The sequence below is a fragment of the Nomascus leucogenys genome, chromosome 7b (assembly GCF_006542625.1).
Source record: "Nomascus leucogenys isolate Asia chromosome 7b, Asia_NLE_v1, whole genome shotgun sequence".
NCBI classification, from domain to species: domain Eukaryota; kingdom Metazoa; phylum Chordata; class Mammalia; order Primates; family Hylobatidae; genus Nomascus; species Nomascus leucogenys.
Window position 1 is genome coordinate 60,282,922 of NC_044387.1, and position 15,095 is coordinate 60,298,016.

Consider the following 15,095-nt stretch of genomic DNA (forward strand, 5'->3'; position numbering starts at 1 on the left):
GAGATGTAGGTTCAGGAATTAAACCCTCACGAGCACTAACCCAAGCAGTGGCATTACATCCCTTCTCTTCAGAGGGATTAACACTAATCTTGACCAGGTTATTCTGGGGTTCTCAGCCTGCAGTGGCTGCCCTGAGCATCAAGTCCACACACCTTAGCATGGACTACAAGACTCACCACACCCCATCTCCTACTTACCTCTCTCTGCTTCATCTTTCTCTTTACCTTTCTCTGCCCCAGCAATCAAACTGTTTCCACTGCCCTCCTCACCCCTTGCCTTTGCTTTTGCTGTTTTCTCTGCCTGGAAGAGCTTCCTCTCTCCTCCATCCTTCCATTCCTTTAACACAGGAGTCCCCAGTCCCTGGGCCACAGACAGGTTAGAAACTGGACTGCACAGCAGGAGGTGAACAGTGGGCAGGCGACTGAGCATTACTGCCTCAGCTCTGCCTCTTGTCAGATCAGTGGCAGCATTAGATTCTCATAGGAGTGCGAACCCTATTGTGAACTGTGCATGCGAGGGATCTAGGTTGCATGTGCCTTATGAGAATCTAATGCCTGATGATCTGAGGTAAAACAGTTTCATCCCGAAACCATCCCCCCCAACCCCAGGCCATGGAAAAATCATCCTCCATTAAATTGGTCCCTGGTGCTGAAAAGGTTGGGGACTGCTGCTTTAACAGATATGTATTGAGTGCCCATTTCTAAACCTGCAGAGTTTCGCCAGCACTGTGCTAAACCCTGGAGGATTTAATCCTTTCCATTCTCTACCTCTCTTTATATGTTGTGTTCCCTCCTCTTTATATTTAAGACCCAGCTCAGACATAGCCTCTTCCAGAAAACCTTACCTGACAGCCCCCACTCCAAAAAGTTATGCCTCCTCTGTGCTCACATGACACTTTGGACATCTCTCTCTCTCTCTGCACTCCATCCATTCATTCACCAATGGTGCGCTGAGCATCTGAAACAGACTGAGCACTGTTCTTGGTGCTGGGGATGCAGCAGTATTCCTAGGCAACAGACATACCTGCCATCATGGAACTAGTCGGAGGAGACAGACAGCAAGCAAGATAAACAAGTAAAATCTAAGTTATGGCAGTGATAAGTGGTAAGAAGAAAAATAAAGCAGTGGAGGAGCTGGAGAGGAATTTCCATTCTAGATAGAGTGACCAGGAAAGCCACCACTGAGCAGGTGGTATTACTAGAAAAACCCAAAGGGAGTAGAAAGTGAGCTGCTGCTCAATCTAGATGAAGATTCCAGATCGAGGAAACTGCAGGCACAAAAGCCCTGAGGCTGAATATCTCAAGTGTGCTGTGAGATATTCAGGCTGTGAGAAGGACACACTAGGAGCAGGGGGTTGGGGAAGAGGAGGCAATGAGGCCAGAGATGGGGAAAGGGGATGGTTTGATCTTCAGGGATGTGTAGGGACTGCAAAGTCCACCTCTTAATCTAAGATGGGATGCCTTTGAAGAGTAAGGCAGGCATGACCTAACTTACAGTTTAAGGAGATCAGTCTGGCTTCTGTGCTAAAAAAAAAAGACAGGAAGGAAGGGGGTCAAGGGCAAAAGCAAAGAGACTACTTAAGAGATGAATGCAGTGACCCATACAAGTAATGATGATGGCTGGCCTAGGGTGGGGTGATGAAGATGGTAAGGCATGTTGGGATTCTGGATGTACCTTGAAGGTCAAGGCAGTGGTATTTGTGCAACAGATCAAATGTAGGTCTTGAGACGAGTGAAGGGTGAGTTTGGTGGGTAAAACCCTAAGAAACTGGAAAATTGGAAGAAGGGATTTAGCATTTATTGAGATGGGAAAGAACATAAGAACAAGTTTGTAGCAGGACCATCAGGAGCTCAGTTTAGATCGGCCTTTGCTGTGTTGTATTATAATTTCCTATTGATATATCTGTCTACTCCCCAAGACTATGAGTTCCTTGGGTGCAGGAACTTTGAATCACTGCTGTGCCCCCAGCATCAGGCACAGCACCTAGCTCATTAGATTAAGAAATATTGGATTGTGGCCAGGTGCAGTGGCTCACTCCTGTAATCCTAGCACTTTGGGAGGCCAAGGTGGGAGGATTGCTTGAGGTCAAGAGTTCAAGACCTGCCTAGGCAACGTAGTGAGACCTTGTTTCTATAAAAAAATTTTTTTTTAATTAGCCAGGCATGGTGGCGTGCGCCTGTAGTCCCAGCTACGGGGAGGCTGAGGTAGGAGGATTACTTGAGCCCAGGAGGTTGAGGCTGCAGTGAGCCAAGATCATGCAGTGAGCTAAGATCCAGTCTAAGTGACAAAGTGAGATCTTGTCTCAAAAAAATATATATTAGACTGATAAATGGATGCAGATGGATGAAAGAAAATGAATGGATTGGAGATGTAGGGAAGGAAAACAAGATGTAGTGAGGAAAGAAGTAGCCAAGGATTGCCACGTTCTAGCTTTCCTTGAGCAAGTTCCTTTACCTCTGAGCCTCACTCACCACATCTGTGAAATGATTGCTGTCCCTCAGAGTAACGACTTAAAAGTATTTTAAAAATTGTGGCAATGGCCAGGCACAGTGGCCCACCTGTAATCCCAGCACTTTGGGAAGCTGAGGTAAGCAACTCACTTGAGGTCAGGAGTTCAAGACCAGCCTGGCCAACAGGGTGAAATGCTGTCTCTACTAAAAATACAAAAATCAGCCAGAGGTGGTGGCACAGGCCTGTAATCCCAGCTACTTGGGTGGCTGAGTCAAGAGAATCGCTTGAACCCAAGAGACAGAGGTTGCAGTGAGCCGAGATTGTGCCACTGCACTCCAGCCTGGGTGACAGAGCAAGACTCTGTCTCAAAAAAAAGTGAAAACTAAAAACTAAAAACTATGGTGGCTTAGGATAATATTTTTCCTTTATCTTAGCAAGACACTTCATCTCTTCTTGCTTTTCATCTCCATCTATGACATGCAAGAAGAGAGAAGACATGATGCTCAGGTAACTTTCTCTAGAACAGGGAGTAGATCTTCGTATTGTAGAACACATGATGGTGGTTAGGAAAGCAGCTCTCCAAAGCCAAGTGGGAAACCTGAGCCCTGCGTCACTACACATACAACTAGCTTCAGACACTAAAATCTGTGCTTTCATCTATTTCTTTTTTTAGACGGAGTTTCGCTTTTGTTGCCCAGGCTGGAGTGCAGTGGTGCGATCTCGGCTCACGGCAAACTCCGCCTCCTGGGTTTAAGAGATTCTCCTGCCTCAGCCTCCCGAGTAGCTGGGATTACAGGCATGTGCCACCACACCTTGCTAATTTTGTATTTTTAGTAGAGATGGGGTTTCTCCATGTTGGTCAGGCTGGTCTCAAACTCCCGACCTCAGGTGATCCGCCCACCTCAACCTCCCAAAGCTCTGGGATTACAGGCATGAGCCACCACACCCAGCCCAATCTGTGCTTTCTGGAACTTCACCCAGAACTTCACCTACCACTGCACCCTGGTCCCCTTGACTTCTGCTTTATTCTGAAAATGATAATACATAAAATTATTTGAATTAGTAGCACTGTGCCTAAGAATTTCCTTGGCCTCTCCAATTTAGTGGACTTTATTTTCTGTCACACAATCTGTTTTTAAAAATATTTCTAATGACAACAGTAAAGCATACTCCTTGTAAAAAAAAAAATAAGGTTCTAACTGCAATTTGTAACATCAAACTGAAAAATCTTTCATTATACCAACCCAATATATATTGCTAAATATTGATATGAGTTTTGTGTTTGTACTGATTTCCTTTTTAAAAAATAACTATATAGGGCTGGGTGCGGTGGCTCACACCTGTAATCCCGGCACTTTGGGAGGCCAAGGTGGGTGGATCACTTGAGGTCAGGAGTTCGAAACCAGCCTGGCCAACATGGTGGAACTCTGTCTCTACTAAAAATACAAAAATTAGCCGTGTGTGGTGGTGGGTGCCTGTAATCCCAGCTACTAGAAAGGCTGAGGCATGAAAATTGCTTGAACCCAGGGGGCAGAGGTCGCAGTGAGCCGAGATTGCACCACTGCACTCCAGCCAGGGTGACAGAGTGAGACTCTGTCTCAAAAAAAAAAAAAAAAAAAAAAACTATACATGCGTTTTGTGTGTTTGTATGTGTCTGTACCTAAAAAGATATACAGTAGTCCTCCCTTATCTGCAGTTTTGCCTTCTGCAATTTCAGTTATCCGTGGTCAACCATGGTTTAAAAATATTCAATATCTCAATGTGAATTTGAGAGAGAGAGAGACCACATTCACATTCACGTTCACATTCACATTCACGTTCACATTCACATTCCTTTTATTACAGTGTATGTAGGGGTTGGTACTGTCCACACTTTCAGGAATCCACTGGGGTCTTGGAACATATGTCCTGCAGATAAGGGGGACCACTGCACACCAAAATTTTAGTGATGCTTCTCTCAGAGTAATACACTTGGAAAAAATGTTCACTTTCTTCTTTTGATTTATCTTATTTTCCTGGGTTTTCAAAAGATAACATGTATTACTTATGAAAAGCAGGAATTGATCTTCTAAACAGAGAATTTAAAATTATATTGTTCTAGATAGACATCATTCATATATTATACTATGCTTTTAATGAATATGGATTTTCTTTTCTCTTTGTTGGTTATTTAGTTTTAACCAAGATTGACAACTATACTCTGCTGGATTACTCCCTAATCAGTTCTCCAGAAATTACTGAGAACTACCTTGACCTGAACTTGAAGGTAATTTATCATCATCAGAATCCTCAGCCTGGCTGTCAACAGCCAATATTTAGAAAACAATGGTTATGGACTGGGCACGGTGGCTCACACCTGTAATCCCAGCACTTCGGGAGGCCCAGGCAGGCAGATCACTTGAGGCCAGGAGTTTGAGACCAGCCTGGCCAACATGGTGAAACCCCGTCTCTACTAAAAACACAAAAAATTAGCCAGGTGTGGTGGCACATGGCTGCATTCCCAGCTGTTTGGGAAGCTGAGGCAGGAGAATTGCTTGAACCTGGAAGGCAGAGGTTGCAGTGAGCCGAGATCGTACCACTGCATTCCAGCCTGGGTGACAGAGCAAGACTCTGTCTCAAAAAAGCAAAACAAAACAAAAACAAAAAACAATGATTCTGTACAGAAGAAAATATATATGCATGCTCTTCGAATAATTTAATTTTCTTTCAAGCAACTAAATCGTGTTTACACCTTTTCAAAAGACTCTTGAACATTTTATTGATAAGCAAATGATTGTATTGTACAACATATGTCTGCCCTCTTCAGGAGAAGGATCATATGTCTTTGCCTCTAGGAGCAGGTTTGAGGCTAGGAGGCAGCAAGTAGTGCGATCTGCATTTATTGGAACTAAACACATCAGTAGGTGGTACACGTTGGCACTTCCATTCCTAAGTGTCAGGTTAGTGGATTTAACTGAGGGCTGCTGACCTCTGTCAGGGCAATAAGCACATGGAATTAGTGTTCACTGATCATGGAAAAACAATCATTGTGCTTATGTTTCATTTTGCCCCAAAGCTAATATCATTGTCTTTTAAAATGCATATTGGCTCATGTTTCACTCACCAGAGTCTTTCAACTCAGTTCAGTGTTGGACAAGACAATATTTTGTAATAACACCCTATAGCTAATGAAAGCAGTGCTAGAAATGCTACAAAAATGCCTTAAACCATTTGGAGTCTTGGGTCCTTCTTTCTATGATTCCCCAGGTACTCAGCAGACACAGATTTTGAAGGTCAAGTGTTTGACACCACTACATGGCACCTCAGGAAGTACTTTTACTCAGAGTTGTCCTTCCAGCTAAATACACCTTCTTTGTCTTAGAAAAGTTCAAACAAGGGTTGTCATTGGGTTGGGGTGAACAGACACACCTAAATATGCTCAAGAATCCTAAGAGCTTTGAAAAATAGTCACTGGTCAAGGAGTCAGAAAGCCTAACAGTTTTTCATCATTACTGAGTTTCTAGGATTCTTCTTCTTCTTCCTCTTCTTCCTCTTCTTCCTCCTCTTCTTCCTCCTCTCCTTCTTTCTTCTCCTTTCTTCTCCTTCTCCTCCTCCTTCTTCTCCTCCTTCTCTTCCTCCTTCTTCTCCTCCTTCTCTTCTTTCTTCTTCTTTCTTCTTCTTCTTCCACTTCCTCTTCTTCTTCTTCTTTTGGACAAGGTCCCCCCTCTCACACAGGCTGGAGGCTGAAGTGCAGTGGCACACTCACAATTCACTGCAGCTTCAACCTCCCTGGTTCAAGGAATTCTCCTCACTCAGCCTCCCAAGTAGCTGGAACTACAGGTACATGCCACCACACCTGGCTAATTTTTGTATTTTTTATAGAGACGGGGCCTGCCATGTTGCCCAGGTTGATCATGGAAAAACAATCGTTCAATCAATTCAAACTCCAGTGCTCCAGTGATCCACCCGCCTCAGCCTCCCAAAGTGCTGGGATTATAGGTGTGAGCCACCGTGCCCGGCCTGAGCTTCTGGAATTCTTATTCTGACTTCAGAAGGTCCATCTTCTTAGTCTTCTTAGAATTTGAATTTTCGCCCGATACACTGGTCTTTCTCTCTGTTTTTCCACAGGGCTTATTCTACCCACTGGAAAACCTCACCGACCCCCCCTTCTCACCAGTTCCTTTTGTGCTCCCAGAACGCAGCAACTCCATGCTCTACATTGGAATCGCCGAGTATTTCTTTAAATCTGCGTCCTTTGCTTATTTCACAGCTGGGGCTTTCAATATCACTCTGTCCACCAAAGAGGTGAGGAGAGTTTAACTGAGGATGTCAATGGTCACCATCATTCAACCTTTTTATAAGTATCCTGTTATAGAACTTTTATGCCATAATTTCGATTCCTGGACCTTTTTAGGCTATCACTCCTAGCAAGACAGCGAAGGAATGAGGGAATTGTGGAGTGAACATTGTTACGGGTTGAGCATCCCTTATCCACAATGCTTGGGACCAGAAGTGTTCTGGATTTCGGATTTTGTCAGATTTTGGGATATTTGCATTATATATACTTACCGGTTGAGCAACCCTAATCTGAAAATCCAAAATCTAAAATACTCCAATAAGCATTTCCGTTGTGTATCATGTCGGCATTTAATAGTTGGATTTTGGAGCACTTCGAATTTCGGATATTCAGATTAGGGATGTTCAACCTGTATTAGTTGGGGAGTTGTCAAGTTTCCAGTTCTGCTAAATTTGTTTTTTCATGATACCTCACCACTCACCACTGTTCTAGATTAATCTCCAATAATACCAAGACCCCTTTCCATCATGTATTGCCTGTGACCTTAGAGGTAACTTCAATTTATATAACTTCTATGGGCCAGAATTTCTTCATCTGGAAAAGGCAGATAATAATAGTTCCATACTCATAGAGTTTATATGGGCATTAAAAGATTTAAATACATGTCAAGCATTCAGACCAATCCCCAACACAGAATAAGTACGATATAACTGTTGCTTATCATTATCGTCATCATCATTATTCCCTGTATTATGCTAACATAAAGAGTTATCCTGGTTGTAATTACAGCTGGTTTATCTACAATGATCAGTAATAATACAGATATTCATTGATTCTCTGTCATGCACCTCCCTTTTATAATGACAGCACTGTCTCTAGTCAGTCAACCAAAAACTTTTATTGAGCATCTCTTTTTGAATCTTCTCATTCTATATGTTTTAATTATATAAGTAGGTATAAAGCTTATGTTCAGAATGGTAAGCATGGCAGCAGTGGCTACCCTACGATGCTGAGAATTAGACACTTCTAGCTGCAGACTTGAAAATCATTCATCTCTGAAGGTAAATTCCTTAAGCAGCCAGTATCTCAGTAATCCCTAAAAGTGAGGACAATAACACAAGGCTTATCGTTAATGACTGTAGAATATGTACACATAGATAGATTGTTATATATATATAAATAAAGAATATGTACACGTAGATAGTTATACATATATAAATAAAGAATATGTACACGTAGATAGATTGTTATATATATAAATGAAGAATATGTACACATAGATTGTAATATATATAAATAAAGACTATGTACATATAGATTGTAGTATATATATAAATGAAGAATATGTACACATAGATTGTAATATATATATAAATAAAGAATATGTACACATAGATTGTAATATATATAAGGAAAATGTATACATAGATTGTAATATATATAAAGAATATGTACACATAGATTGTAATGTATATAAATGAAGAATATTTACACATAGATTGTAATATATATATAAATAAAGAATATGTACACATAGATTGTAATATATATAAAGAATATGTACACATAGATTGTAATATATAAATAAAGAATATGTACACATAGATTGTAATATATATAAATGAAGAATATGTACACATAGATTGTAACATATAAATAAAGAATTTGTACACATAGATTGTAATATATACAAATAATATGTACACATAGATTGTAATATATATAAAGAATTTGTACACATAGATTATAATATATATAACTAAAAGTTTTTTGTGCTATATACATACAATCCATGTGTAAACATTCTACAGTTATTAACAATAGACTGTATTGTTCCCAGAGTTAAAAGAAATATAACTTCCTGTGTGACCTTGGGCAAGTCACTTTACTTCTCTGAGCCTCGGATTCCCTATGATTGGGCTATAAAATGATAGGTCGCCTTTAAACACTGAATATTTTATGGTGTAACAGCGTCACAATTCATAAAATTGTAGGGAACACTACATTTTCCCTGAAAAGACAATCCACGTAAAATCCTAACAGTGACATAATGGGCTTTATTTTCCAGATTTCCAACCATTTTGTTCAAAACTCTCAAGGCCTTGGCAACGTGCTCTCCCGGGTAAGTGCTCAGGGTTTGAGTCTTGATAGTGCATTTGGCTCCATTGCAATTACTTCTGGAAGACTTGTGGGTCCTATGTATTCCTTTTCGGATAAGTCCGTCTGTCTATTATTGGGAGTTTTTTCTCTTAATCAAATATCCACAAATATTTACTGAACAGTATAAAGTGCAATTAACATACAAGTTAGAGTATAATTGTAAGTTCACAAAATAAATCACCTGTGCCTTCCACAATATTCCACCATACTTGAAATAATTAGTTTAAATAAAGGATTTATTAGTGTAAATGAAGGATTCAATTGTTAAATGAAGGATTAGTGCCCACACTTGTAACTGTAGTAAAGCAACTGTTAATATTGTGCCTTCATAGCACTCTAAGTATTGAACATAAGGAACCCACGGGCTAAGGATTGCCCTTGAGGACAAAGAGATGTTCATGTAGCATCTTGGTTTTAGAGCAAGGATCTTGAGTCAGATAGACCTAGATTTGTTTTTGTTTGTGTGTTTTTTGAGACAGGGTCTCTCGCTCTGTCGTCCAGGCTAGAGTGCAGTGGCACGATCTTGGCTCACTGCAATATCCGCCTCCCCAGCTCAAGTGATCCTCCCACCTCAGCCTCCCGAATAGCTGAGGCTAGAGGCACAAGCCACTACGCCCAGCTAATTTTTCTATTTTTTGTAGAGGCAGGATTTCTCCATGTTGCCCTGGCTGGTTTCAAACTCCTAGCTTCAAGTGGTCCACCCATCTCAGCCTCCCAACGTGCTAGGATTACAGGCGTGAGCCACTGTGTCCAGCCCAGACCTAGATTTGAATCCCAATTCTACCACTTATTCCCCTAGAACCTTGAGAACATCATTTAACCTCTGTAAGACTCACATTCTCCACTATGAAACAGGGATGCTGATAGAATCTGCGTCACAGGGATTTTCTGAAGATTAAATGTGATAATATATAAAGCCCCTAGCACAGTGGGTAGTATCAAGTATTATGTTCGGTAACTGCCAACTGTTATCATCGTTTCATTTTTGTGTGTAATTATGATTATTAAAGAGCTTTTTTTCTATTCTAACTGCACAATGTAAGATTTAGTCACCACAGGCCATCCTAACCTTGTGATCTCCCCTCACCAACTCACGCCTCACAATCTTTATTTCTTTCTTGGAATGTGGGCAGATTGCAGAGATCTACATCTTGTCCCAGCCCTTCATGGTGAGGATCATGGCCACAGAGCCTCCCATGATCAATCTACAACCAGGCAATTTCACCCTGGACGTCCCTGCCTCCATCATGATGCTCACCCAACCCAAGAACTCCACAGTTGAAACCATCGTTTCCATGGACTTCGTAAGTCTGGGGAGGCAGTGGAGCAGCCTGTAGATGCCAGTCCTACTCCTGCTGTGGACTGTTGGCCAGCAGCTTTGAAATGTTTGAAGAGGGTGGGGATGCTACATTGATTAAGAGTGAGGATGGAGGCTGGACGTGATGGCTCATGCCTATAATCCCAGTGTCTTGGGAGGCCGAAGCAGGAAGATTGCTTGAGGCCAGGAGTTAAGAGACCAGCCTGGGTAACATAGCAAGACCTCATCTCTACAAAAAAAATTGTTTTAATTAGCCAGGTGTGGTGGTGTTGTGCACCTGTCATCCTAGCTACTCAGGAGGCTGAGGTGGAAGTGTTGCTCTGAACCCAGGAGTTTGAGGCTACAGTGAGCTATGATTGCACTACTGCACTCCAGTCTGGGCAACAGGGTAAGACCCTGTCTCAGTGAGGTCAGAGTTGAGGGAAGGGTATGTGTGGCAGGATGCGAGGCCAGCACTCACACTCTCATACATTGTAAAATCTCTCTCCAGTCTCTACTTCATGCACGCTGTTCCCACCACCTACCTCAGTTACATGGAGAGCTGGAATTCTCTTTTTTTTTAATCTAAATAAGTCAATCAAGGTAGAATTCATTTTTACTTGAGCAAATGAAGGCCAAATGCAATCTGATAGAAGGATATAATAAACCTAACAAAAATGTCATTTGCACATAGGCACACACACACACACATAGAGAAGAGAGATTAGGAGAAAAAAAAAATTCAAAGGAGATCATCAAACAAAAAGTCTTTGCAGGTAGCTTCCCTAACTACAAGACAGGATTTTCAGAGGTATTTATTTCCAATGTCTTTTAGACTTCCAATGTCTTTAGACTAAGGGAAAGCTGGGCTTAAAATGTTTCAACTATTGGAAATTATATTGGTGGCCAAAATTGACACTCACTCGTCCTAAAAATAAATGCTTTTATTGTCTGTAGGTTGCTAGTACCAGTGTTGGCCTGGTTATTTTGGGACAAAGACTGGTCTGCTCCTTGTCTCTGAACAGGTAAGATCAATCAATTTGACTGTTGGGACACCTTAGTAGTAAGTGAGTCAATTGACCAGAGACAAAGTGACCATTAAGAAAACAAGTGATCTGTAATCCCAGCTACTCAGGTGGCTGAGGCAGGAGAATCGCTTGAACTCAGGAGGCAGAGGTTGCAATGAGCCAAGATCATGCCACTGCATTCCAGCCTGGGTGACAGTGAGACTCTGTCTCAAAAAAAAAAGGGAAGTTCACCATTGTGTGAACATGAGTCAATTAAGCACCTCTCCTGTAATGGGCAAGATAACTTTAAAGTATGTACTAAAAATTATACTGTCAAGCTTTTCTTTTTTCCATTACAGTAACCTAAAAATAAAATAGGGAACAAAATAATTATAAATGTAATTCTGTAATATGGCCAGGTGCCATCTTACGAGCTCTCACCTATAATCCCAGCAATTTGGGAGTGGGAGGATTGCTTGAGGCCAGGAGTTTGAGCCGAGCCTTGGCAACAAAGTGAGACCTCATCTCTACAAAAGCTTTTTAAAAAATTAGCTAGGCATGGTGCGCACCCCTGTAATCCCAACTTCTCAGGAAGCTGAGGGGGAAGAATTGCTTGAGCCTAAGAGTTTGAGATTACAGTGAGCTATGATCGTGCCACTGCACTCCAACCTGAGCAATAGAACGAGACCTTGTCTCTCAAAAAATATATATCTCTCTCATATATTTTATATTATATATTTTATATACATATATAAATTAAATACATAAAATATTACATATGTAATAAATATATTTTTATATTTATATAAAACATTTTATAAAATATATTGTGTGTTTTATATATAATATATAAAATATATTTCCTGTATTTTATTTTTATTTATTTTATATAAACATACAAAGAATATATATATAATTCTGTAATAGAAGTATACATTCTAATGGTACAGCAATATAAACTGCAGTTCTTCTTTATCAAATTCATAGAGCATGCTAGTGAGGAAAGAGCATAAAGCTTTGGGAGTTGAGGAACCAGGTTTCCAGTCCTTACTCACAGGCTCTATGACTGTGATCAAGTCTGTTAACCTCCTTGAGCCTCAGTTTCCTTATCTGTAAAAAAGGAAGTTGAACTGGATCATGCCTAAGGTACCTTCAGACTCTGACCATCTGATCCCATTACTAGAACAGAGAAGTTAACAAGATCTGCCCCATGGCCTGCCTGACTGTCAAATGCATGTGATGCACTGTGAAAGACCATGTGCAGGCCACAGACGCAGATATTGAACACTAAGTGCCATTCGGCAGAACCATCTGCAAAGCCCATTTTCCTCAGCCCTATAAAGCTGGTAGTTGAAGTCATCCATCAGACTACCTGGGGGGAGAATTTACAGAAAGATCAGGTGGCACTGACTAAACATATGGAAGGAAGAAAAGGAAGCAATGAAACAGACGTAAGTGGAGTCAGAAAAGATCTGAGAAACCAGCAGAGGGGGAGTAAATCAATCACAAGTCAACATGGTAGTTACAAAGTCTACTGTAGAAACATGGAAAATGGCCAGGCACGGTCGCTCACGCCCGTAATCCCAGCACTTTGGGAGGACGAGGCGAGTGGATGACGAGGTCAGGAGTTCGAGACCAGTCTGGCCAACATAGTGAAACCCCGTCTCTACTAAAAATACAAAAATTAGCCAGGTGTGGTAGCATGCGCCTGTAATCCCAGCTACTCAGGAGGCTGAGGCAGGAGAATTGCTTGAACCTGAGAGACGGAGGTTGCAGTGAGCAGAGATCATGCCACTGCACTCCAGCCTAGACAACAAGAGTGAAAATTCTGTCTCAAAAAAAATTCTCTGTGTTGGTAAATAGCCCCACCAGTTGAATAAGCCTGACCCACAACCTCCCTTGACGCTATACTCTTCCATGCTGCCAACTGCCAGGATGGTCTCTATCTTTTGACCTCGTGATCCACACACCTTGGCCTCCCAAAGTGCTGGGATTACAGGTGTGATATTTGGCAGTTCTAATACAGAGGACGAAAGCCAGACAGCAGGAAGGTGAGGGGGGAAGGAACCAAAGGTGAGAACTTGGCAGCATCTGAGATCGGCCATGAGAGGAAGGAAGGAGAGAATCTGGATAGCATTGCCTGAGCATTGGGACTGTGATGCTCATCTGTTGGGAAACAAAGAGGAAAGGACCAGGAGGAAAGGAAAGGCTGGAAATGGGGGGGTGATGTGGGGCGGGGCACAGGGGCAGGGCTGCTAACTGAGGCAGAAGGTTCCTAGAGAAGGTAGAAACAACACTTACATCTGAGCAGGTGTCTGGTTTACTGGCAGGATCTCAAGGAAGGATTTAATCGTGATTCAACTTCAGGCTTGTGGCAAGAAGGTGCAAAAGACGTTAAGAAGCATGGAGACCAGGTTCACTTTTCTGCTTAAATCAAACTGATCCTTATCTCTAATGTTTCTATAATACTAGTAAGCAATAGCACGTTCAATGGCTGTTATGTTTATTTATGGGAGTAATAGAAAAAACTGTTTTAAGCTGATAAATTTACATCATCCTGGAAATGTGTGAATTCATTCTCTTGGCTTCCTACAGTCCACAGAGTTCTTTGACCTCATGATCATGAACCCTGAAATTAGGACCCCTGGCTTATTTTCTGTTGCCCTGCAGTCTCCTGGAGATTCTCCGCTGGGCAGGCTTCTGGTGCTCTGATGCCTTAGCTGGGTCTGAGCAGGACTGGCTACATAATTTGCAGGGCCCACTGCGAAATGAAAATGCAGAGCCTCTTTTCAAAAGGATTAAGAATTTCTTTTCTTTTCTTTTTCTTCTTCTTTTTTTTTTTTTTTTTTTTGAGACAGAGTCTTGCTGTGGTCGCACGGGCTGGAGTGGAGTGGCATGATCTTGGCTCACTGCAGCCTCTGCACCCCGGGTTCCAGCGATTCTCCTGCCTCAGCCTCCTGGGTAGCTGGGATTACAGGCCCACGCCACCACACCCGGCTAATTTAGTAGAGACGGGGTTTTGCCACGTTGGCCAGGATGGTCTCGAACTCCTGACCTCAGGTGATCCGCCTGCCTCGGCCTCCCAAAGTACTGGGATTACAGGCATGAGCCACCATGCCCAGCCGAGAATTTCAAGATGGAGATGGTAGGGCATTAAACCAAGCACAGGGGCCTTCTAAGCACAAGTGAGGGTGGCTCCTGCATGGGGTATTACAGCAAACCTCAGGCAGTGAGCAGGCTGGGGGCAAGGCAGGTGAGCTGGGCCTCACTCAGGCTTAAAGCAGCCAAACCAGGAGGCAAGACTTTGCAGAGGAGCCAAGGCTGTGTTGAAATGACAGCCCTGGGCTCTGGCAGTAGGATCCCTAGCCCTGCCTCCCATGCAGGCTGCCCCAGCTGGCTCCTCCACTCCTGGGCTCCCCAAGCTTTTCAAGATGAGCTGGTTTGGTCTTGGGTGATGTCAAAGAGACAGAGCAGGAAAAGGATCAAGAGGGTGGGGATTGGCCGGGCACAGTGGCTCACGCTTGTAATCCCAGCACTTTGGGAGGCCGAGGCGGGCGGATCACGAGGTCAGGAGATAGAGACCATGGTGAAACCCCATCTCTACTGAAAATACAAAAAAAATTAGCTGGGCGTGGTGGTGGGCGCCTGTAGTCCCAGCTACTCGGAGAGGCTGAGGCAGGAGAATGGCGTGAACCCGGGAGGTGGAGCTTGCAGTGAGCCGAGATTGCGCCACTGCACTTCAGTCTGGGCGACAGAGTGAGACTCCGTCTCAAAAAAAAAAAAAAAAAAAAAGAGGGTGGGGATCAGTGGAATATCCCTGAGAAGAACCAGAGAACATGGGGGCTCCAAATTACTCTCCCCAGAACAACATGGCCTCTCTAATTATCCCCTGCCTGAATGTACC

The 15,095-nt window shown here is 42.6% G+C and overlaps 1 protein-coding gene across 1 annotated transcript in view; it reads left to right on the plus strand.

The window, feature by feature from the left end:
* Window positions 1-15,095, plus strand: part of BPIFC (BPI fold containing family C) — a 50,897-nt gene that overhangs the window by 20,405 nt on the left and 15,397 nt on the right. Inside the window, exons 9-13 of the mRNA XM_003258129.2 lie at window positions 4,626-4,717; window positions 6,559-6,735; window positions 8,796-8,849; window positions 10,021-10,191; window positions 11,142-11,209. Coding sequence (XP_003258177.2) covers window positions 4,626-4,717; window positions 6,559-6,735; window positions 8,796-8,849; window positions 10,021-10,191; window positions 11,142-11,209 — 562 coding nt within the window. The remainder of the gene's footprint in view (window positions 1-4,625; window positions 4,718-6,558; window positions 6,736-8,795; window positions 8,850-10,020; window positions 10,192-11,141; window positions 11,210-15,095) is intronic.